Raw genomic sequence first — 26,997 nt, forward strand, 5'->3', positions numbered from 1 at the left:
AGTCAAGGTCGTCGCCGAAAAGGACTGAGATCTCATGACTAGAAAAAAGAAAGTGCACGTTCCAAACAGAGCCCACAGCCTGAGCGGGAGTGTCTGAAAACGTTCACATGGATTAAGTCAAATAAGATTTCCGATGGATCCAATTTTCAAGTAAGTCAGTGTTCCTCAAGGACTGACAGGACCAAAACAAAAGTACGTTAAAGCAAAACAAACAAAGAGATTAGCAAAAACATGAACAAGTCAAAGACAACTTAACGAAACAACCACGTTTATTATAAAAATAGGAAAGCTATAATTAAGTCATTTAATTCAGTAAAACTTGTTATAGAAGTAAATCTGATTCTTTAACCAAACGGAATTCTAGGACATAAAAGTCAAGTTAACTGCAAATCGTTAAAACAGTTATGGCTTCTTATGACCAAACTATCCAATGCGCATTTCACTCAAGCATTACAACGATTGTTGTGTTACATCGACACTAAAAACGAAATTACAGTATTTTATCTTCTAGTTCGAAGCTAGACTCTAATAAAAGGAGTATTTAAAATTCTTATATGGTACGTACTTAAAAAATGATAGATCTAGTTCTAGCAGTGAGACATTCAATTCTTTTGTTTGCTTATTACATCAACCCGACAAAGATAGGGGTATATCGGTTACAACGTCTTGAGAGTTTCTCGAATACGGTATGTCTGTTTCACATTCAAAACTAACAGATTTTAGAGGCGGAGTGGGTAGAAAACTTCAATTTCATTTGGTTTCTAGCTTGAACGGAAGGTCTCGGAGCAGTTTCAGTTCCACTAATTATCATTAAATCTACCTAAATGGATGAAACGATTGCAAACAAATAGTTAAAATATGCAAGTATGCAAACAGCACAGTGAAATTAAATAGGATTATCTCAAAGTAACTGAGCTGCAATATAAGACATATAAGCAAAATGAAGTGAACTCAAGCGAGGAGAAAGGAGGGTATCTTGGACGGTAGGGCAACAGCTGTGAGCAAAATGCATGTCGCCTAGATAAAGACAGTAAAACAAAACGATATTGAGGCAGTTCTGAATTCCTCCCTACTTCTAACAATCCGTACTGGAGACTTGAGGTGTGCCACTGAATAGATTGGTGTTTGAAACATGTTTGGAATTCCAAATACGTCTATGCATTTAGAAAATCATAGTAAATAGCTTCAAATTCTTTAAAAAAAATATTTATGTCAACAATAAAAGTGGAACATTTATTCTCCTTTACACATATGAAATACTTCTTGCTAATTACTATGATTTACAACCTAAAAGCCGAATATCTTAAAGTCAACGATGAGTTACTATACACCACTCTGTTATACTTCATAAGTACCATCATCTGTATTGTGCCTTTCCTCTTTCAACATATGCTGTAAAAAGATAACTTAGATTAAGACCTGCACAATTGAGGATGAACAAGTGTTATGCCTTGACTGGCCACTGAAAGATGAATCAACAACGGCCTGCTCCCAGTTGGCTTGTTAGCTCAATTGGTAGAGCGCTGCACTAGTATCGCAGAGGTCAGTGGTTCGAATCCCGTACAGGCCTGATTTTTTTCAGGTCTGATTTTCGCTATTGCATAAATAGCGCTCTCTACTGCGAGGAGCGTGCATCCTACGTATGTATAAAATCAGGTACCATTCAAAGAAAAAAAATTGGAGCAGATTAATCTGTTTATAAACTCAAGAAGATGACATAGAACTCCTTTTTTTGTCTCGAGGGAAAGTGTCAATAGCTTACTGTAAGTGAATCAAGCTCCTGAGAGAAAGCTCCTATTGTCCCTGTCACGTGGTCATCTCCCTAAAAAGTAATAATAACAACTAATTAATACCAAAGCTGTGAGCCATGCATCCAATTCTCTTCAAAGACGTTTTTATATGGGAACGTAGCGCAACAGAACCGTTTCCTTTGAACAAAGTGTTCCTCGTGGGCAATCCACAATTTAGTCTTTTCCTTGGAACTTTTTGTGAGTGTCAGTATCAAAGACAAATAATACGATAATTCATGTTAATCTGGATGCACGAAACAAATTCATTTCTTCAGGTGTCTTTTCTTACTTTTTTTCCAACCGTTTCATTACAGGGATGTAAGAGTTTTTGTGGTGGCGTGTTAATTATCATGACACACATAAATGATAAAAATCACAAACCTGAAGGTTGCTATCTTCATCATATTTTATTCTTGATCGTGGGCCACATTCATCACTTCGTTCAGTTGACCGTCTACTTCGCTGTACCACATATGACGTCAAAGCTGGAGGAACCTCTAAGTCCATAGGACATACGTAGTCATCCAGTTCCACGTTCCCCTTCCCACGCTTTCGGAGAGCACTAAATGACGATGTTCTTCGGACGATCTAGCAAAGTGATGAAAGTCTTGTTTAGTGTAAAAACTGCCTCAAGGTGCCGGTGGAATGTCTACTCCAACCATTTCCACCCAAAACAATTGAGACCTTTAGAAAAAAAAATTAGTTAACCAGCTGCCTCATTCCACCAACCCTGTATATCCCAATCTCAGAACGTTTCAGTACAGGGGATTCAGTGAGATGAATGAGAGTAAAACTCACAGGCGATCAGTAGCAGTGGTTGATATCAAAATTGGACCAGAGGAATAAAAACAAACATAATGTAGCTCTTGAAAAGTAGTACTAGGCATTCCATCTCCAATACTACCTCTCCATTCAAATATAATATAAACAAAATACCCCACTCGATTCAGTGACTACCTTATGCTTAATTCCTGGCATGAGAGGCTGAAACAGTGGGTCAGCAGCTGCATCTTCCTTCACTCTATGACACGCAGTCCCCACAAGGGACTGGAAATGAGTAGCCAAGTGTCGCCGAAGAAGTGTTTTACTGCTCGGTATGGATAGCAATGCTGCCACGCTCTCTGCAGTAAAACGTGGCTCCAGTATCTATATCAGTGACAGCATAGTCATAAGGGTGATTTACCCACAACAGTTAATATCATGAATCATCCAATTAGAAACTCACAACAGAAAGCGGATGCATGGATCATTACTACACTACAAGTACTTGAATCAGTTTGCAACTGTTGTCCGAGTTAATTATTACTGTTCAGTTTCTTTTTCAGTATATCAAATAACTAAACCTCGCGTACCAGCATTTTTTTGTTCTCTGTCGATGCAAAAGGTGTGACTGTTAATTTGTGTAGTCTTTAGGATCTCCGATGTTTTCTGCATTGTTCTCAAGCCTTTTCAGTTTTTTTCATCCAGGCACAGAGGGGGTGGTCAGTAAGTGCGTATATTTTTGTATCTCATCATTCTTACTTGTTTTTCGCTTCGATTGTTGGTCGGTGGTTTACGTTAGTTTTACAATTATTGTCCAACCTTTTTCGCTTTGTATAGATTAGATTTTGTCTGTATTTATTTATAGTTTGACGATATCGAGTACCAGATTGTGACCTAAATAAATCTTACACAACGAATATATGAAATTAATATATCTGAACTGCGGTTATAGAACGTATTTGTGCACGATCCTCGCAGTAAAGAACACTACTTAAGCAATAGGGAAAATCAGACCTGAAAAAATTCAGGCCTGTACGGGATTCGAACCACTGACCTCTGCGATACTAGTGCAGCGCTCTACCAATTGAGCTAACAAGCCAACTGGGAGAAGGTCATCAAATTAGTCCGACATTAACCCGTAAGATGATAAATCAAACACAATGAATATATGAAATTCATATATCTAAACTGCGGTTATAGAAACGTATTTGTTGGATTCTTCAATTAATGCAAATTCTGGTGTGTACAGATCGTTGTAGCGAAAACAAAGACCCCCGAAAGCAAAGACCAAAGACCCGTTAACGAAGACCCAAATATGAACCCTTTATTTTCTTTATTTGACTTGATCTTGTGATGGTTTCTTGGAAACAAGAATCAAACATTTCCCAAACCGTTCAATGTTCAATGGGAATAAATGAGCGGAATTAAGGGAATATAGATGAAAGAACAAAACCTGAGCTGGATAATTTCAGCCGGAAACCGTAACATGATCATGTTGAATAAAAAAGATAAAGGGGTTTTCGTTCTCGGGTCTGAGGTCTTGGTTTAAGCTTTCGAGGGCCCTCGTATTCGGTACAACCGTGTACATTTTGGCGATACCCCTTACTTACACCAAGCGAACCCTTAGTTGAAATTTTGCCTGGGGTTACACAGTTCTCATTCAAGGTACATTAAACACGACACTGAGATGTTTGAGGAAGCCCGCTGACAATTCTGACCTACCTAGTCATCTCTCAAGACTACACATGAAAGTCTTGGCAGTCAACAAAAAATGGATCAAAATTCTAGTCACAAAAGTAAATTAGAACAGTTACTACTTTCTCACGACATTCAAAGCAAAAGTACAAGAATTTCAGGAGAAGAGTCAACCACGGCAATTTTTCATTATGCTCAGAATTCTATCAAAGCCAAGTTTACAAAGTTGACCAGAGTACCGTAGAAAGTTGAAAAAGTCCTCTGCCACGCTTAAGTTTAAAATTGAAACTTAAATACGCTTTTAATAGGCACTTAAAAAAATATCAATTAACTTATTTATATGTCTTGGGCCAGCTTTATCTAAATTGTGCTTAAATTTTTGTTGAGTTTTGGTTCGCTTATTCTTCCAAAGCCCTCCCTGAAAACCACTGAGAGTAAAGGAAATCTCCATTTAAAATATGTATTTCATCGCAGGGAATTCAACTGAATGCTACATTATATTCTAATCAAGCAACACAGGGCGAAAACCGTAACCTGTGAGCCATGGAGTAAAAAATAAATGTACATTAACTAATCCTAAAAAGCTCTTACGTTGTGTATACTGTCCTCCTTCTAACAAGAACTCAAACTGCCACCTTGAAAGTCCGGGCAATATTCAACGTGCCCGAGAGCACTGCCCTCGGCATCTTTCGCAGTACGTCTGTGCTTCTGCCTCCCACCAGCTTGCGCATCATGACATTTTATCATTATCATTATCATTATCATTATCATTATCATTATCATTATCATTATCACTATAATGAATATCGCTATCAGTCATAGAATGTATATCTTTACCATCAGTGATCCATGTACACCACTTCCTCGCAGATTGGGTGCATATTCTGCTAGATCCACCAGGCGCAACCATTCTGTTACTCGACTGTTGGTCCATAACAGTACATCGGCACCTTTAAACCATGACTGATTAATACAGCCAGAGGAGGCATTGGTAACAAAGTTTGCAAATAAAACTAAGTGTAGTTACAGTGCTGACACTCAGAGTAAACAGAATTATTTTGGGACAAAATAAATTGTTCATCAAAAAACAAACCAATTTACGAAAAAAAACAAAACAAGATACCCTAATGCTATAATGACATTGAATACTACAGCTGCTGAAGTTTAGAAATGTACAGAACTGACCTCATCCACAGGATGCCTCTTGAGACAGTTTGGATGGAAATTGTGTAATCTGTTCCAAAATAACACGGAAGATGGATAACTGACAGTCAACTATTGTTTTTGAGTTACTGATACTTTAGATACAATCATATGTATACATAGTCTTACTTTTCAAGATAGAAGAAAAACAGATAAATAGGGAAAAAAAGAAAAAAATAGGCTATTGTCACTGGTCTCTCAATTTATCACCACGCCCAGAACAAATGCTTGAATAAGAACCCGATCTGTGAATCTACTTTTTAAACTCGTACTCTTATTTGGAAAGGCCTGTTAATTCATAATGTGTGTATTCAACGCATACTGTTTCCCTCTCTATAGTTGTATTCAAAATATTTAGTTGTATTCAAAATTAAAAAAAAAACCTGAACAAACGGTGCATGGAGAGATACTAGATCTGAGAGGGCGAGTAAAGACAAGCATAAACATAAATACACAGGATTATACCAAGTGTGGCTTTCATCAACAACAGGTCAATGGATGGTACTTGCTTATCCATAGATGGAAACTTGATCTACCCATCATAATTTGATGCAATGGCATCCAGTTGATTCCAGTGTGTCTTTTTCTTTGTTTTTATCTGTCTAATTTGCTGGAACAAGTTTGATTTATAAACGTCTGGACACCATTACTCAAATTAATTTGGTAACACCTTATCGTAATTCTACAAAACTGTTAATTTCCATCAGAATAACATGAAAACCCTTAAAGTAGGTGATACACATGTCAACCAGGAATGATGAGAAACAGTACTAACAACTGACCCAGCCATTAATAATTAGTGGAAAATAAGGAGACGTCAGTTAGTGCCTATGGCACTGTACTGATCAAGGTTACTCATAGAATTAACAAATACACAGTTATCACCTGAGGCACTGTATAGCTCTCTTCAAAGTGATGTGGTGGAGTGTATTGTGCACTTTGAGGTGTAGCAAGTCACTCTGAATAGCAAAAAAAAGACTTCTGCTACAAAACCTAATTCAAAGTACTCTAATACAGCCTTTGCAACAAAGTTACTCAATACAATCTGTTTATAATAATTATTTAACAATTATTCCACAAGCGCACGTAGCATATGAGATGATAGATAGCCAATGAGGCACGTAGCACCGAGTTGGCTACAATCATCTCACATCCAACAAGCGCGAGTGGAATAACTGTCTTTTCAAAAACGCCCCCAAGAAATTGTTATTTTGTGAGAGGAAACCGGATTTTTTAGCTCCCTTTTGATTGTAAGCTGATGCGCACGCTTACCATATTTGTAGATTATGGTATATTGGCTCATGTACCATAATGGCTAAGCCCATAAAAAGTCTTCAATTGCATTACCCAATTATCCACTTTTTAATAAATATTAATATCCAAAGCATACCATCACATTCAAATCCTGGCAGTCTGCTGGATGTTTGCCAAATTAACTTAAATTAGTTCAATGGTATCACAAGTCTCCTGTTTTCAGTTCATAATGCTAACATGATACTACCTTCAACAGGATATCATTACTTACAAAGGTGAGATAGTTAAGCATACGACCATCAACTGAACCCTCACTAAAGGAGTCTTTATACTGTGGCAAGCCAATGTCATCCAGCCAACCTGCCACAACACAATTAAAAAAAGGTTATTCGGGACCAGACAACCAGTCACAGTGCTCTGGAGTGAATATTTGGTTTTCATTACCTAAGTTAAAAATTACAGTCTCTGTAGGGCATTATCCATTAGAAGTTGTAGTTAGTGTCTGAAATTACTGACAGGTGTTCAAGTCCTCAGACTGGCTATTATGATCATGCTTTCTAGCTTACTCCCTGTTGTTTAAGTTATAAAATGAAAAAGCAACATTAGTAAAGGTATTTGAGTTTATACCTAGTTTGCATTGATGTACTTGTTATACTGTACCTAGCACCCAGTGGTTACTCAGCCTTCCCATCACATCAGCTGCATCTGAAACTAATGCCTGAATAGATAAAACACACAAAACAAAGTCTACTAGTAGCCAGCACAGATATCAGTTCAATACATGAAGATTGAAGAGGACAAAGGGGGACATGAAAGTAAAAAACCCAAAATGCAGATACATTATTACATGTAACATGTGCTTTGAATCAATCACCTGATGAATTTGACATTTACACTTTTCTTTAAAAGATACAGAGTTTTGTTCAATCTTGCTACATGTATATGCATGGCGTACATGCCGCAGGTATATTAACAGAAATCATTATAATAATAATAATAATAATAATAATAATAATAGTACGGTTTTTATGAGCGCATTTAAGAATCTCAATGCTCTTATATAGCATAATAAAAATAAAATATAACAATGATGCTAACAGTCAGTAGTACCTACACTAACAAAAATAAAGTTAAATGGGATAAAAACCTATGTAGTGTTTCACAATACTAAAAATAAAATTTCCAGAATAGGAAAGTTTTAAGGGCAGATTTAAAAGACGAAAGAGAAGCTGCAGATTTAAGTGAATCAGGAAGAGTGTTCCATAATGTAGGTCCACAGAAGGAGAATGCACGTTCACCGTATGTCTCAGAATTCATAGTGGGGACAGTAAGAAGTGATATGGAAGATGAACGTAGAGTACGTGGTGGATGATATTCTTGTAGCAGGGACGACAGATAGACTGGAGAAAGTCCATGGGGAATCTTAAAAGTAATAAGAATAACTTTAAACATTATACGTGATTCAACTGGAAGCCAGTGTAGTTTTTGAAGAGCAGGTTTGATGTGATCATATTGTTTAGATCCAGTAATAAGACACGCTGCAGTGTTTTGAACTCTCTGAAGTTTGTCGAGTTCCTGTTTCGATAAACCATAGAGGATACTGTTACGGTAGTCCAGTCATGATATTATGAGAGCATTGACTATATGGCTAGTAGTTTAAGGTTTTCATTAGTGAGGTATTTACGAATGCACCCTACGGATCTGATGGCATTAGTGGCTTTCCTGCATGTCTCATTAATGTGGTATGTCAGTGTTAGATTTTTATCTAAAATAACACCAAGATCACGGACTTTCTCAGTTAGTTCAATGACGGTACTGTCAAAAAAGAGCTTTTCAATGTTGGGTGTCTTGGTAAATCAGGAGGTGAATAAAATAAAATTCAGTCTTCAGCATTACTTCTTAGCATAAATTATTTTGGGTATTCCATCGCATTATGTCCTCAATGCAGGTTTGGAGGGCAGTCATGGACGGGCCTGATTTACGGGATCAATAGTAATATATAATTGAGTGTCATCGGCGTAAAACAAAGAGTCGAGATCGTGGCGAGCAATGACATCTTGCAGAGGGGCAATATACAGGGTGAAAAGTAGGGGTCCAAGTATGGAACCTTGTGGGACACCATAACGAAGAGCACGAGGAGTGGACACTTTATCTCTAATAATTATTGATTGACGACGGTTTTCAAGGTATGATCTAAACCAGTTCAGCATCAGTTGTGAGAAACCAAAGTAGGATTCAAGTCTTTCCACCAGGATCGCATGGTCAATGGTGTCAAAAGCCGCCAATAGATCAAGAAGGACTAGGTAATACAACATCTTGACGGCTGTCAATCGTTCTCAGAATGTCGTTCGTCAGACAGAGCAAAGTTGTGTCCGTATAATGGTGTTTCCTATACGTAGACTGCATAGTGGGTAGCAAGTTGTAAGATTGAAGATAGTTGTATACTTGTGTTGCTGCTACCTTCTCAATAACTTTGCTAAGAAAGGGAATATTAGCCACCGGACGATATTTCTTAAAAATCTCCTTGTCAAGATTGTCCTTTTTCAGACGTGGACGAACATGTGACAACTTCAAGGGTGAAGGAAACTTCCCTGTCGACAGTGACTGATTTACTATGTTGGTTATCATAGGAGATAGAAGATCAACATAATTCTTTATTATATAGGTAGGAAGTGGGTCAAGGGAACCAGTTTTTGTAGAAAGAGACTGAATGGTATTTTTGACGGTAGAGCAAGACACACGCATCAAGTTAAATTCATGAGCAAAAGGCAGACTCTGAGAATGTGTTGAATGGTTCACTGCATTTTCCTGAAGTTCATCTCTGATGGATTAGATTTTTCTAGTAAAAAAGTCATTGAATTCTTCTTAAATTAGACTATTTTCTCTATTTCTCTATTTCTCTATGCATGCTATTATCATTACCAGTTCCATTACCATGGATATTGTTAATATAAATATTACTAATAACCAGAGGATAATCAAACTACCTGAAGTGCTAACTGTAGTTTCTTCCTATGGAGTGGATTCTTCAATCCCATATCTTTCTCAAGCTGGGCTGGTGATGCTTTAAGCAGGTCCTGACCACATGTTATCACTCTTCCACATTGTGCAGAGTAGTGTCCTAAGCCAAGGTCGTCAAGCCAACTTAGCACCATTTGTCTGCTCCACTGACTGAACGGAAGTTCTAATTGGTCACTAGAGACATGAATCATATTCATTTCTTACCATAATTTAAAAAATATTTTATACAAAAACAAATAAATTATTTTGATCAGATAAGTAAAGGAATAGCTCTACCCTCAATTCCAACAATCTTAGTGAGAAATTTACCCTTAATTATATAAACCCCTCAATTATTGTTCCTTGTGAACACAGATAAAAGCAATATGTTTGCTAAAATGTACAAGCATAAAAATAATTCAACATTGACTTTACTATTAAACTGAGAGCTTGTACAGTAACTAGAATAATAACTCTCTTGTCATTATGCTCAATTTTCATAGCAAAATCCCTTAACCATATTTGAGAAATGAGGGCAACTATGCAACCAAAATATAATTTGTAAACACTGATATTATGATGCACACACAGTAGTGAGTTCACACGCTTTACCCATAATCGTTGTGACTGTACCCAGTGTAACTCTTCAGATCAACAGGTTCTACAACAGCCAGCCTGTCAACAGGGTTCATTCCCAGGGATTTTGTCCTACGCAGCCTGCAATAAAATAACAGGTTACTTTAGGAGGAGACACTCGGTTGTGAGTAAAAATCATAGTTCAATCAAAATCTTTGGAAGAAAAGGAACTCTTTCATGGAGCATTTTGCTATCCATCACACAAAACTAATTGACTGAATGTACAAGCCTAAAGTTTTTCTAATACACTGTAAAATTTTAAACATGCAATTAAAAAAAACAAAAAAACAAAAAAACAACAGAAAAAAAGGATTTCACAAAACAATGTTTTTTAAACCAATGAAGATATATGCTTATTCTGCCCTTGACAATATTGCACCAATTATTTCTCTAATGAACAATAGAATACAAATCTGTGTGCAAGAGAAAGCCAATGAGAAAACAGTAAGGAAGAGCTAATGTACTGATGCTTACTTAGTAATTGCTTTTCCAAATTTTCCAAAGTTTGTTTTCTTTTCCTCTTCATGATTCTGGCAGTTAATGTTTCCTTGTTCTCTGGAGATTTCCTTCAATAGCATAAAACAAAATGCAGTTTGATTCAACATGTACATGGGTTTGACATAAGAGGTGTCATAAAACTGTCAACTGAGTTCTCAGAGCACAAGACCTTGAAAGGCTTGGGTCAATAATGTGACACAGGGGTTTTCTAAGCCTTTCTGGAGGTGCTTGAAAGTAACTGACTTTTTTTATCTCTGGTACTGGTGAAGTGTCACATCCTCAAGCAGGGTTTCATCATGGGAATTTTTCAGCATGATAAGCATGACTGTAATATTTGTGTTGTTAAACATATCTCATTAAGTGATGTGAACACTGATTAAATGTTGTTGTGAGTTGTGCAGTTAAAACTGGTGTATTGAGATACTTAACTGGTTTGGTAAAAAAATTTGTTTTTGAACTATCTACAAAACTCACTGGTTTGAAGGAATAAAACAAGGATAGGTTTGAACATACAACAGTGTACCTTCAAAGTCAGAAAACACCCACTTACAAGTAAATCTTATATTCTTGGATGCAGCCAATTTCTTACATGAACACAAATTCATCTTTTTTCATCTTGAAATCTGCAAACTGTGGTTAAATTAATTTTCTATTATAGTTTCTAGATGTAATACAACCTTGCCTGAAACATATCTCCTTCTAAATCTGCTTCATATCAAGCAATCACAAAATAAAATCTCTCTTTTATCACCTTTTGCACATTCACTTCTTATGGCTTTAAGAGTGTCAAGCTATGTAAGTTCTGAGAGTACATGTAGTTTAAAAAATGAGGATGAACATCTAATGTAAAAATGTTACCCTAAAAAAAAAACTAAAAAAAAACCAGATATATGTTAAGTAAATTAAAAGTAGTAATTGTAAGAAATATGATGTATGTGTACCTTAACTTGTGAACATTTATTTCCTTCACATTCTGTTGCAGCTAAGAAGAAAAAAAAATTACTAAATAATACGTACATTATTATATAATCTTATACACATATCCATTCTAGGCATACAATTAACTTACAAAAACAAACTTTATCTTGAACTCACATTTATTTAAATAAAAACAATATTACCTAAATTAGGTTCACTTGAACTTTTATGGCCTCTTAGCTTCATTAGCCCTTTGCCAAATGATGCCCTAATTCCATGTCTTTTCCTATTTGCAGGACTAGCTGGAGGTGTTTCTGTCTTGAGTGCTTTTAAGCTAGGTGTCACTGGATTGTTTACAGCTTGGGTGTATGATTCTGGAACAAAAAAGAAATTGAAAACTAAACTTACAAATTTCAGTTCACTAATCAACCCTGTGCTTGATAACCAGCTTCTGTTTGGGAAGTTAATGGGTAGTACAGAGAAAAGCTTACTCCAATAGGGTCACAATGAAGAAGACTTCTATTTTGCTAAAAACAATAACTTGAGACATAAAATGAATGATGAATAGCAATAGGATATATAATAAGAAGTTGTTCTCTGGGATGATTAAAATAATCTGAACTTGGACTTAAGTCTATTCTGCTAAATAAATGTACGTAATAATTATCATTGTGCAACCAAAGTACTTCAGTGTACACATTGAAGTTTTAATTAATCTTTGACTTGACCAACCTAGTAAAAAGAAATTATGAAATTGAATGCATTGGGTGTGTGAGCTACTTGGCCATATCAGTAGGTACACTTTATAATATATAACATGATGAAAACAGTTTACCTGTGAACAATCCTTGACTCTGAATTGGAGTGGTAACATATGGCTCTGGACTGCTGGCACTACTGGTTGTTGTCACTATGTCAGCACTATGTATGCTACTGCTATCAATACCATCCAATGATACAACTGGACTACTATCAAACCCTTTCCATTGATTTGCTTTCATCAGCATTTCCTCAATCTACAACACATGCAACAAATTCATTAAGATGTAAATGAGAAATCTAATGACTCATTTAATGGGAAATCTTTATTCTTGAATTCCACTGCCACACTATCCAAATCAGGATAGAAAAGATTTCACATTTCAAAGATTCCTAACATTAAACAAGCATAAATCAATTTAATAGCATAGCAAAGATTCTTGTATTTCCTTTGATTTTCTCTGGCTTAAACGATTAACCTTGCATTAGTGTCTACGTACTTACATAAAACCCTGTCTTTATTGATAAGCAAACTGATTTGTGGGGTGAACAGGAGTTGTACATGAACAGTGGTACTTCAATGTACTCAGAGAACAACTCTAACCAACCATACAGTACCACTCAAATGTATTGCAGCAATGCACAGTTGCACCTAAAGCGTGTGTAATGCTGAAGCACATGCAAGTGGTACTGTAATTCCTTTTTCATCTTTCATGCAAACTCTTTCCTCCTGACAATGGTGCACTTACTTATATGAGAAGATGTCAATTAAGTGATATTACAGCTGTAAATGGTTTGAACTGAAGAATGACAGTTTGCCATGTTGTCTCTCCTCATTGTTTACCCTACAGAACCAACTGCAGCAGTGATTTTAAAAACTACCTTAGAAAGTTGTTCCAGTAACCTAGGGCAGATCTAGACTCCTTTAGACTGATATTATAAAGTATTACAAATGACTTATTCACAACATTAGCCCAGCAAACATAGACCAAAAAAGAAATACTTTACCAACAGTTGAAAACTGATCAATAACAACCAATTTCAATTTAGTTAGTCTTACTGCTGATATCATCACAGCAAAACTGATCATTCAGTCTTCTCAAACCAGACTGAAAACACTCAACTGGCTAACTCTTACTTAACTCTGATGATGACCCCTTATCAGGTTGTCTAAAGGTCCGTCACCACAGTGTACAAACAATCAGAACACTTGACTAACTATCAGAATGTGGCTGTGGTTTAAACAGGTACTTACTCTCTTGAATTTTACTAGAGTTTGCTGAAGTTCTCGAATATTTTTATCCTTTTCCTTACAGGCAGCTGTTAAGGTTTCAACTTCCATTTTTAGGTGGTTTACCTCAGAAGCTGTGATAAAGCCAAAGATAATTATTTCATTGATAATAATAACCATAATTTTACCAATGATGATGATGATGTGAAGGCCTACTACACAGGTTAGAGCTTTTGCAAGCGGGTAAAAAGTTATCCTAGTGGTGGTTTTTGTTTGTTTGAGCCCCAACTCTCATCACTACTGACTATAAAGGGAGACTCTTAGGTCTTCCTATTATCTATGAGTATTATACATATCAGCCAAAAGGCCATTCAGCAAAAAACTAAATATAATTGTTATCATCTATCCCTCTTGCATTTACTTGATATTATAATAATTTAATGGTGGTGGCATGGCCAAGCAGTTAGGGTGCTGGCCTTGTAGTCTGGTGGCCTGGGTTCAAGTCCTCCATCCTCTACTTACTGGATTTGTTCTCAGTTGCCCTGAGTTCAATTCTTCAGCTGCACTCTGTAAATAGCCTACTGATCTGCCTCCTGCCAGTAGGGATTTTCATGTACTTTATGTTTTTTCAGAGTCTGTTTTTGATGTATTTGAGGGCCACTGGGTCATCGATTAATTAGTACTGTCATGTGTCACCCTCATTGAATAAAGTTACTTTATATTTTTTTCCTTTTTTTTCCTTTTTTTTTCTTTTTCTTTTTCTAATAATAAGATTTCAGCTCAAGATAAGTCTTCAACTTGCCTCATCAAAGTAATTAGCAATTCAGAGGACAAGACAGGTGAAAGCACTGGCAGCCTGGAAAATCTTATAATGTTTCCTAATTTTTAGCCCAGTTACAGCTTCATTTCCAGTTCCCTTTCTGCTGCAACAATTCTGGTTTTCCATATACCCATTTTTTTTTGGTGTACATGAGCAACTACTGAGAAAAACTTAGTTTCTATACACTTATTTATAGCTTGCTGTTGATGAACTTAATACCTACCTTTTTCTCTTAGCTGAGATTTTAGTGCAGAGGGTGGTTGACCTGAGGAAAGATTGGTTTAAAAGGATAAAATTATACTCTCTAATTTGTGCCCCAACAATTTTGCAGAATAAATGGAAATATATTCTATTATCATAAAATTTTTGATACAGTAAAACTTATTCACAAAGTGAGGTTTTAAGAAAGGTCTAACAACTTAGGTTTACGTATGTCCGTGACAACACTTGTTTGATTTTATAATGGAATGGCCATTCAAAGGCTCCCTTCTAGTATTAAGTTCCCTTCATGATTTACAATACTACCATGTGATGCTCATTTAACAAATTCTTCTATAGAACCACTGATAATTTGGGGAAAAGTTTCTGCAAAAAATGATGGATGCAGCTTTACTAATATTTATGTTGGCGTCCTTCTGTCTCGGGAGACAATGGAGTTGCGCCCATGGTCAGTCTGTGGTGGAGCTGCAGCGCCGGCTGTGGCTGTAGAGACCGATCCTCGAGCGGCAGATCCTGCTGCAGTTGCTAATATTTACATTTAGTATAATTTCAGAGCTGAGCAAAGAGCTTCCAGCAATCTGATTGGTTGAGCAGTTCCTTATATGACGCTATATAAACCGCTCCACGCGGTTTAGATAAAATGTTAAAATAAAAAGCTAATAAATGTTACTAAAATGTTATGATTTTAGAAATTTCTCAGTTGTTCAGCTCTGAAATTATACTAAAACAATTATTCGCCTCAGGTTCGGTGAATATTGTCGAATAATCCCCTCAACTTCGTCTCGGGGATTATTCGATGATATACACCTTGCCTTCGGCAAATAATTGTTAAATACAAGTAGGAAACCATAATGGAAAAAAGAAAAACAAAAAAAAAAAAAGAAAAAAAGAAAAACATCACACGATTTAATATTCAGTGATTTTATGGTGAGGCTTAGAAATTAATAATTGCCTGTGGGATTCTCTTACAATTAGAATACTATTTAAGATTATGCAGTGTTAATTAAAAGAAATTCAGGCACTTGTACTCCTCTTTCAAAGGGATAATTTTATCCCAGCAGGTTCATCAGAAAAGCAAATGGTAAGTCTTTCAAATAAAGGACAGAGATAGCTAGCAGAAAAGTTGGAGAATGATGTAAGAACACTTGCACAAGTATGGGAGTAGAAATGACAGAGGAATTGTAGTAAAAGAGATTTTAACAGAAACAGACCAAGTGCCAAGACTGTACCTCTGTGAGGAAAAGATTGAGAAGCCTGTTAAGTAGTCCATCGTCTATGTACAGCTGCAGTTTACTGCAGGTTACCAAATTCAAGGTTCATTGATGACCTTCCTGGGTAAGGAACATAACTGCTTTTTTGGAGCTTATAAGGAGTACCAAAGGGGTGGTACAGATAGATTTTAATATTGATACTTGTCCCCAAAGATCTGAGATGTTTTAAGTAAATGGAATGTCCATGAAATAAAGACCACTATGGCTGACTGAAACAAAACTATGTAAGAGTTTTCAATGATCTCCATGACATCTTCTACTGAGCAAAGGTTCTAGAAGTGGATTTTTTATCACATTCTTCTGACCGCACAGTTATTAGATGGATAAATTACGACACAGCGATATATGTTATTGTCCAGCGGGAGGTCCTTATTGGGAAAAACTGTGCCCGAGGTCTTGGTACTCAAGGCAGAGGGCACAGTTTTTCCCAATACAGACCAACCTATGCTGGTCAATAACATTTTTATTTTTTTCTAACACATAAAAAAATGATTGCCATAAGAACCCGAATGATTTAGGGCTACAATTACGAGTTTAATTACGGGAAAATCCTCCCGCAAAAACTTAACAATTTGTTACCAAGTGGATGATAAAGAAAACAGACATAATCCAAATGAAAGAGAAAGCTTTCACCAAAAAATTTTTATTTCTAAAGGTAACTTAAAAGGCTTCCCAGTACAAAATGAAACATTTATTGATAAGTAACTGTCATGATGTGACACCTTTCAATCCACGAGAAAAAAAGCATATGCGTTTGAATAAATAGCAGCACTGGTATGACAAACACGCACGAGTTAAATGACTAAGGGATGATCTTCTCGTAAATAAGAAAACACTCGGAGATCTTACGTAAAGTATTGTTTATTTCCAATAACGATTAATCTCCGAAGACTTACCTCTGTTCCATTTTAAAATGTCACAGAAAGTCAAATTGTAAGTGAATACAAATGTTTGTTTTGGATTTGTCAGTCTGCTTGTTTGTTTTCTGTAATGGTGTGCGTAAATTGGTTTTTCTTACACCCAAAAGCTGAAGTTGATGAGACTCTTTTCAGTTAGACACAAAGGGATTTAATGCCACTTATATTCATCGAATTCCTTCGGTTACTGTTGTGAAATTTATGGTAGTAATGTCCAAATTCAAGGGACTTGCCAAGAATAAGTGAAAGTGTATTTATAGCGTGAAGAACTCAAAACTTCGCTTAACATTTCAAAAACGAACAAATTGCATTGAAGAATTCAGATATTAGCGATTGAGAATCACATTGATTAACATAATTGTTAACTGCAACTACCTCTTGTTTTAACTTTCTGAGTGACTTTTTGGGAAGGATTATTTAATTACAAATTGTTTCTAGGCCGTGTTCCAATCTTTTTAAAAACAAATTTAGTACCACACAATTTATTTCTAAATCAATTTTTGCGGAAAAACCAAAGTGATTTGAGAGTGAGAGAGAAGAAAGAATTACTATTATTTATCGCCAAAGGGTCGTGACCGAAGTCTTCGCTTAAAAATTCTGCCCAGCTGGCAAAATGAGATATATTTGCGAAAAATTGCAACCAAGCTTGAGATGTTCTGCAAAGTGACTCAAGCGAAACAGAGACCGCCTGCCGTGAGCGGGCCGGATGGGGAGAATACTGCCCACTCTTGAAACCAATCAGATTGCACGATTTGTAGAATACCGCCTGCTTACGAACTGAGAAAAAAATAAAGTATCATTATTACCAGTGGTTTCTGTTTGATGTGACTTTCAGAGCAACAAAGAAAAGAAAAATTTATCGAGTTGCTTTCAAACAAAAACATTATCAACATCGAGAGGGTACGGAGAATCATGAAAGACAAATTCAACAACTGTTACTTATAATTACTTTTTTTTCGCCAAAATAAGGTACTGGATACATGCTGATTAAGGAAAACAAGGAGAACTCAGCCTAAGCCTGTATACCTAAAAATTGAAACAGTAGGAAAGGTCATTTAACAATGATGGTGACCTGCTCCTCAACAGTAACTGTCACGGTATTCTGGCATGATGCACCATACATGGTGTGTCACATGATGTCTCTACATAAGGAAAGCATGCTTCAAGTAACTTTATTTCATATTATGCCTATCGTTACTGTTCATTAAACGCAAAATCTTAACATGGTGTCAGGAGTGGGATCCTGTGAAGACATTGGATTCTCCAGGAGAAGCATTTAACATGACTTGTTAGGACATACCTTTTAACCAGCAAGAGTAGGGGAGAAAATAAACCTCAATTATATCGAAGACTTGCAAACAACATGGCCAATCGATTCAAACCACCGTCTATGGATTGGACCACTCCAGGAGACATTCATAAGCGTTTCAAACTCTTCCAGCAAAAATGCGGACTCATTTTTGCAGGACCACTTGACAAAGTTGAAGAGGCAAAAAAGGTGAGACTGCTGCTGTTATGGATTGGCGACAAAGGCCTGGAAATCTATAATACGACCACATGGGCCAGCGATGGCGACAACCTCAAAATCGTCCCAGTTATGGTGGCACTTGAAGCTTATACAAAGCCCCAAAGTAATCAGATCCTCGCTAGATATCAACTCTGATGCCTAAAGCAGGGAGACAGACTACTTGAGGAATTCGTAACCGAAGTGCGGCTATTAATAGAAGATGGCAGATACAATCCTGCCATTAAAGAAAGTACCCTCTGAGACACACTCATATTTGGCGTGACATATGATAAAGTACGCAAAGATGCGATAGCACTCGGCAATGAGCTAACCTTCAAGCAAGTCTATGACTTAGTAAAGGTAGAGGAAAGCACTAAAGCACATATGAAAATAATTAGCAACGGCGAAGAGAAATCAGACCTTAACGCAGTTGATAGAAGACCCGCCCGTCTGACTAAAAACACTTTCACACACCAAACCCACCACTACGACTGAAGCCAAAGAGATCCTCCAGGCAGAAAACCTAGCCAATTCCAGTTCAAATCAAAAGAGTGCTTCAAATGCAGAAACACTCATTACAAACCAGCAAGTTGCCCTGCAAAAAATTCAAAATGCAAGCACTGCAACAAGACCGGCCACTACGCAAGAGCGTGCATGCAACAACGCCTTCAAAAGGTCCATCAAATCGTGACTGTGACTAGCCCAGAGTATCAAGGCCAAGACATCCATATAGAGGATGACTATCCCCTCAAGGATGGTTACGCATACGCTCGTGATGAAAGCTCAGACGAGGAAACTAGCGACATAGAACCCATTACTGTGTTCCTCGGAACTCTCACTTCAGCAAAGGGCCAACAAACCCAAGGAATTTCACTTAATGCCATCAATAGCCACCCAGACAAAATCTTCGCCAAGGTCACGATTAACGGACGCCACGACATGAGCCTTAAAATAGATATGGGAGCGGATGCCTGCGTAATCACCACCACAGACCTCCAACACTTCCCCTTCCCAATTGCCATTGTTCAATGCAATAACGTTCTTAGAGGCTATGGAGGTTCTGAGATAGAAAACCTTGGAGTTACCACATTAAAGGTCTCTTTCAAGGACAAGACAGCTGATATCAGATTCAACATTGTGGAAGCCCCAGGAAGCTCATCCATACTGGGGTGCTGACAGAGCCAAGACCTGGGAATAATATCAACAAATTTATATGAAGTTATCACCATCTCCACAACCAAGACCGAAATGGAGGCACAATGTGGTCAGCTATCCAAGCTAACTGTCCTGGAAGAATACCAAGATTGCTTTGAAAGCTGGGCTGCTTCCCAGGAGAGAAGTACCACATTCAGCCAAATGACCACCCCATTCCAGTCATCCACCTGGCACGCACCGTTCCAGTACACATACTACCCTTATACAAAGAGGAACTCAGCAAATGATAGCCGATGGCATCATCACAGCCATAACCGAACCAACTGACTGGGTAAACTCAATCATATGTAACATCAGAGAGACTCCCGTGGGCAAGAGAAAGATCACACTTTGCCTTGACCCCAAGTACCTCAATAAGAACATATGCCCAGAGCACTATTACACCCGCACCATCAATGAACTCCTACCGCAGCTACATGGTAAGAAGTTCTTTACCGTGGTTGACACGAAGAAAGGTTATTGGCATGTGGCCTTAGACAAGTCAAGTCACATTTAACACCCCCTTCAGACGTTACCATTTCAAACATTTACCTTTTGGGGTCAAGCTCTCCCGAGACATCTTCCAATGCAAGCTTGATGAAGTCTACAGGGGCATCCCCAATGTAATGGGGATTGCAGACAACATTGTCGTATGTGGTTCAACCAAAGCAGAGCATGATCAAGCCTTCCGCAAACTGCTCAAGGCTGTTTGTAAACACAATGTCAGCCTAAATTCTGAAAAGCTGCAGTTCAAGCAGACACAAGTCACCTACGGACACACCTTGACAGAGAATGGGATCCAACCAGCAAAAGAGAAACTTGAGGCGATTCGCAACATAAAGAGCCCGTCAAACATAGGGGAGCTTCAGACTATTTTGGGCATGATCACTTACCTGAACTGTTTCTCAACAAGTTGGCAGACCTCACATCACCACTAAGAGAACTAACCAAAAAGCACATGCAGTTCAGCTGGGAACCCCACCATCAACAGGCCCTCAATAAAATTAAGCAAGAACTCTGCACATCCCAACTTATCTCTTATTATGACCCAGAACCGAATACACCCACAATCCTTCAGTGTGACACAAGCAGAACAAGCATCGGGGTCTGGCAGAGGCAGTTGAATTCCCAAGGAAATGAGTGCACTGTTGCGATGGCATCCCAGTCACTCACAGACACTGAGTCAAGATATTCAAATTATGAGCGTGAATGCCTGGTAGTTACCTATGGATTGGAAAAGTTTGAGTACTACCTACTCGGCTGGAATGTAACCGTCGAAATAGACCACTCCCCTTTGGAAAAAATTTTCAAGAAGAACATCAATGAAGCCCTGAGCCGGTTGCAGAGACTGCTCCTTAGATGCCTACGATTTGATGTCAATGTGCAGTGCAGGAGAGGAAGGACCATTCCAGTCGCTGACGCCCTCTCGCGGGTTTGCCACAAGAAAATCACACCCTCTGCTGAGAATATGATGGAAGACTCTGTACCACAGCATAATATCCTCTTCATATCCACCCCTATTGACCTGACAGCAGTGAAATCCTCTACCACACTAGATCCTACCATGAACCTACTGAAGAATACCATCTTCAGTGGCTGGCCCCCCTACAGAAAGCAACGCCTGCAGGAACTATGGGAATTTTAGAACTTTCAATACGACCTCACAGTACAAGACAGCCTACTACTCAAAGGTGACAAGATCATTGTCCCACCAGCCATGAGAAACGAAGTTCTCCACGCAATCCACCAAGGGCATCAAGGAGAGAGAGCAAATGTATTCTTTGAGCTAGAGAATCGGTGTTCTAGCCCAGCATCTCCACTGACATCAGGCAGATGGTAAAGATCTGCGACCCATGTAACAAGCACCAGCAAGCTCAGCCAAAGCTACCCATCATACAACCAGACCTCCCTACCTCGCCATGGGAAAAACTTAGTACAGACATTTTTTAATTTAATGGGGCAAAATACTTAATGATCGTTGATTACTTTTCAAGATTTCCCATGATAAGACTCCTCAACAACATGACCAGTCACACTGTGTGCAACCACTTCACAAGCATCCTAGCAGAATACGGCTTACCAACCACTATCGTCGCTGACTTTGGATCTCAATACATCAGTGAAAGATTCCAATCAAAATGCAAAGAAAGCAGCATCACACTATGTTGCAGTTCCCCATACCATCAACCTGCAAGCCGCTATTGCTGAAAGCACTAGAGGAGAAAGGATACCCGTACACAGCCCTATGGATGTGCTACATGACCCCTCTTGATGACCAAACACCATCACCCTACAAATTGCTGTTTGGACGCAAACCACAAACATTCCCAGACCGAAGAAGTGCACTGAAGTCCAAACACCCAAATAATGAGCTCCACCAGGAAGCTAACCAGAAACGACAAGAAAAGCTGGCAATATTCTACAACAGAAAGGCTAGCAGTGACAAGTGAACCCTTACTAACTGGGAACCAGTATTGTCTGGAACACCTTGAAGAATATCTGGCAGCCAGGAACCGTGCTGAATAGGCCACAACCAATGGAATGCCCTCGAACTTACGCAGTAGACATCCAAGGAACAATCTACCAGACGACTAGGGAACACCTGAGACCAAGGAAACAGAGCGAAACACATGTAACCCTACCAACAGGTAGCAACCTTCCACTTACAGTGGCCCTGGTACACAGCCCCAGGGATACTCGTGTGTCCAATGCCAGAACAACCAGCCACCCTCAACTGGCAGAAGCCAGCCCTGAAAGCAGCCTGTTAACACTAAATCAACCACCTCACGCCAAATTACCATGCAGTGAGAAACCAGCTGATTCTGAGCCAGCTGCTGTCACAACCAGCAAAAGAACTGGCCACCAACTCAGGAACCAAGTTATAAGAGCAGGACACACCACCCAGGTCCCAACCAAGTTCAAAGATCAAATAGAGACAAAGACTCCCAAATGATTTTTTTTTATTGACAGTGGGTCCCTTGTTGCACTTATGAGACTGTTTCTTTTTTTAAAATAATAATTATAGTTACTGTTATGGTCTGATAGCTGTGAGGCCAATTCAGTAGATGTTAGTTATGACTTTATAAATTCTTTTGTCGATTAATCTGCATGTAACTAGAACCCCTTTTTTACCAACAAAGAGAGGGGGATGTCATGGTATGTCTAGCGTGACACACCATACATGGTGTATCTACATAAGGCAAGCATGCTTCAAGTAACTTTATTTCACATTATGTTTATCGTTACTGTTCATTAAACACAAAATCTTAAAAGTAACTTCTACTTACATGTACTGCATTGAAAGAAATATTCTTGTTTCAAGCTGAAAATTGTTTTTTATTTTCTTCCATGACCCAGCTGTTCCATTAGCCTATGGATTTATGTACAACGGTTGACAGAGGGGGGGGGGGGGGGGGGAAATGATCCAATTTCAGGCAAAACTTTTAACAAATGTCAAGAATTGTGTGTACTTAGACTCAAACTTTTCAAATAAGAAATATCAATCTTAACTTCATCTTCATCAAAAACAAAGACATCAGGTAACCGCAAATATCAAAAAAGTTGTGGTTCATTATCATCGCCTAAAGAGAAGACATTTCAACCACAACCAAATTAGGTCTTCAAGTAGTACACTTAACAATCCTTTTATGAAGGATCCTTTTCAACTGAAATACAGTAACAATTCCAACCTGGTTTGCTACTAGTTGAAAAATTTGATGAGCCAAATCAATCAAACAAAGTTTCTTCCCAGAGGAACATGTACATGCAAAAGACCCAGTGAACGAAAAGCATTGGTCCCAATAGAGCAGGACCTACATGTAACAGCACATATTGGACATGACCATTTAAGTATGTCCCAACTATCCATTAACTTCTCAAAAGCATCTTGTAAATAACTGAATAAAAGGTGGTTAATGTAATATAAATTGTAATAACAACTTACTCAGGAGGGTAACACTTACAGCTTTATTTTGTTGCAGAAACAAACAATGCCACGCATACAGTCAGGTAAATTTTAAAGAACACATTGGGTTAATTGATGTTATTAAAAACTGAATCATTGGATAATGCAGTTCAAGACTTTTTATTGGCTTTATAGCTATTATGGTATATGAGCGAATATACCATAATCTAATATCAGTACATCGTAACATCCGGTTTCTTCTTACAAAATAATGTCAAGAAGATTCGTCTAATATCTTGGGGGCATTTTTTTTAAAAAACAATTATTCCACTCATGCTTGTTGAATATGAGATGATTATAGCCAACTCGGCGCTATGTGCCTTGTCGGCTATCTATCATCTCATATCCAACGTGCGCCCGTGGAGTAATTGTTAAATATACTTATCATATTGTTCAGTTAATATAACTTATAATTGTCCTGTTAAAAAATTTCTTTTTAAAGTGCGCTTAAAGCTTCTCATGTTTTGATATAAAAGTAGTTTTGTTGTGTTTTATATTCATAACATGTCTACTAATTAAAAATAGATAAAACAAGTAGCCCTAATGTAAAACCCCATCATAAAAATAAAACATTCATCTTGATGTAGCTACTCACAAATTAAGCCATATGTTACCTTCACTGTGATGTGACCTGCTGGCTATTTCCTGCTCATCAAGAAGGACTTCAATGTGGTCTTTCAACATTTCAATTTCCATTTCTTTTTCAGCCAGAAGAGCTTCCTGGTCTCCCTTAAAAATTAAAATAAAATAAGTATAAGCTCTACTGAACTTAGATTTCAAGGTCTTAGTTTTCCAAAATCCAAAATCATTTTTCACTTGGAGGTGTTTTTTTCAATAGTGAATGATCAATCTTTTTTTAATCAAACATGCATTGTGAAGATTAAAGTGACTGAAAAAACTTGAAAAAATTCAGGCAGGAGAAAGAGACAAAAGTAAAAGTCGTAAGTGGGGCATTACTTTTCAACCCAAAAACTCAAAATGTTGCTTTCTGCGCATGCTCGAGATTTTCAGGCCGCCATTTTGCATTTGGATCGAAAGGCTGTTGAGTGTATGAGCTGTCAATGGGTTTTTAGTAAGTTTGAGCTTTTAAAACCACAGCAGTGACCCGAAATCTGCTCGACTAGCTTCAAAACACAGTTTTTCACAAAAGCTGTGGCCATTAATGGGTTAAATTGGCTCAGATTTAGAGATGTTTTTCTTCAAAATGACCATTTGGATACACCCCTTAATTCTGTGAAGTTCCACAAATTTCATGACACCTGATGAAATTGTTTTTTTGCTCCAGATTATAAGTAGATTCATATATCATGGGTGAAAATTCACTGCAACAAGTCTGCAACAAACCTTTACGTATCACAAGTTAAAAATAAAATAAGTTACACAACTACAATAGAGCAAAAACAGCTCAGGGCTATGAATGGAAAAATGCAACAGAAACAACATAAGCTAAAGTACCTTGCATCCCATAGATTCTGTCTTTGGTGTACTATTAAGAGCCAATTTCAGAGATGAAATTTCTGTCACTAGCTGCAGCTTTTCATTTAATATATTCGTGGTTTTAATTATTTCCTGGAAATAAAAGAATCAATAAAAATTACCAAGACCTTTGATACAAAATACTATCACATTCTACTATAGAGGCAATCAATTCAACCAAATTTCAAACATGTACATGTGTAACTAACTGACAAATTAATAAACAACTCTTCACCTGACTCTCAAGATGACTTGTGCTCAGTTGGTCAGAGCATCAGTTCCTCTGGCAGTTAAGACTCTATTACAACTAACTCACCAGGAAGGTCACACTCTATAGTAAATTCAGGCCCTGCATACTTTTTCCTTGGACTTAAATGTCTTTCCAAAGGAAACATGTGTTTCATCACTTTGCACCCTAGGAACTCTGGTCCTTCCAAAGGTACCAAGATTTGAACAATTCTCTACCATCATGTTTTATATTAGTAAAAGAACCATTGATTGAAGAGTACACCAAGATAACTATAATGGTTGGAGCATGGGGATTTTCACTTCACATCTAGAGCTCTAAGCCACGATAACTGTTAGTGCTGAACAAAGTTGACTATAAAGTATGCTAACCTTGCCAGTAAGACTTGGAAATGTTTGTTCACGGTTAGGGACTGGTCAAAATGTAATAATTTATGCATGGAAGAGAGAATAGAAAACACTACTTGAAAAGTAGGGCTCAATTTTCTGGCAAGCAGTGTGCCTCCCCCCCCCCCCCCGCTCCCATGTTGTATAATCAGGAACAAGTTTACTTCCCACCCTTTCCCCCGTACTTTACGACCAGTCCCTTAGACCGTAGACTGGATACCTAAATTGGAGAGCCAAATCACAAAGGAAGCCTCAGAGAATTATAACTACTTATACGTCTCCTTATGAGAATTATAACTAATCATGTCTCAACAAAGGATGTTTGTATGTTGCCAGTGAACTTATGAAGATATCGAAAGAGAGGAACTCACACTCTCGAGTAATTGTTCTGCCTCTTCTAATTTTATCTGCAGCTCCTCCTTAGTAAACTCAAGATCTCTTATCTTTTCACCCTGTGCTTCCACTTGATCTGTTAGGACGCTAACTTGCAAGATTAAAGATTCTTTCTCGTCCTGTAGTCTGCTGATTCGCAACAGATGATTCTCGCCACTCGTCATCGTTTGTTGTTCGTCTTTTTGCAGATCTCTACAGGTTGTCACCTAGACAATGGATCATTTACGATTCACTTAAAATCCAGGCAAGATAAAAATCAAATGCCCTGATTTAATTACAAATACCTGTAAAGAATGCAACCAGTCAGTGAGAAAGGCGATTGTTGAACCTGAGATCTCGATCGTGCACTCGACGGCATCATCCTTAATCTCTTCGAGTAGTCCTTTGAGTTCCTCTAACAGGGAAACAACTTTCTCTTTTGGCGAGTAAGCGTGAGGTTGGGTCTTCAGGCTTTCCATAATCAGTTGATCGTCAGAGATAAGACCATCCATTTTCTGTAAGGCTTCAGCTAACATACTCGACGCATCGCTTGCTACAGCAGCCATCTTGAATCTGAGAAAGTAGTTTCCGTTTTCGTCAGCCTCGTTCATATGCCGGAAAGGAACTTGCAGTATGTATGGCATGTAAAACAGGGAACGTTCCATAGCCGTTTTAGACTCTCAAAACAGAAGCCTCAAAGTTGACCCAGATGAGCCACAAGGCGGATCAAAGAATTCCAAGTAGGGCGAGAGCAGAATTCATCAAAGTTTGTTTGGCAGAAGGCCTCACGTAACAATTTTTACGGGCCCATCTTTTATGGACCCATCTTACCCGTTCGGGATTGCCCGCATTGATCCCGCGCATGAAAAAAATTGAAT

The 26,997-nt window shown here is 37.9% G+C and overlaps 1 protein-coding gene across 1 annotated transcript; it reads right to left on the reverse strand.

The window, feature by feature from the left end:
* Positions 1-251: 251 nt before the first annotated feature.
* Positions 252-26,710, reverse strand: LOC111324111 (liprin-beta-1). The gene is made up of 21 exons (XM_022927606.2): positions 26,425-26,710; positions 26,119-26,346; positions 25,094-25,207; positions 24,253-24,367; positions 14,790-14,831; positions 13,771-13,880; positions 12,592-12,772; positions 11,960-12,130; positions 11,780-11,820; positions 10,815-10,906; positions 10,317-10,421; positions 9,692-9,899; positions 7,365-7,422; positions 6,976-7,064; positions 6,336-6,409; positions 5,433-5,481; positions 5,085-5,210; positions 2,748-2,936; positions 2,172-2,378; positions 1,763-1,822; positions 252-1,392 (listed from the first exon to the last, which is right to left on the reverse strand). Exons 1-21 carry the CDS (start codon positions 26,683-26,685, stop codon positions 1,339-1,341), a joined length of 2,574 nt encoding a protein of 857 aa, XP_022783341.2. The 5' UTR covers positions 26,686-26,710; the 3' UTR covers positions 252-1,338.
* Between the last annotated feature and the right edge of the window lie 287 nt (positions 26,711-26,997).

This window comes from Stylophora pistillata, chromosome 9 (genome assembly GCF_964205215.1).
Source record: "Stylophora pistillata chromosome 9, jaStyPist1.2, whole genome shotgun sequence".
NCBI classification, from domain to species: Eukaryota; Metazoa; Cnidaria; class Anthozoa; order Scleractinia; family Pocilloporidae; genus Stylophora; species Stylophora pistillata.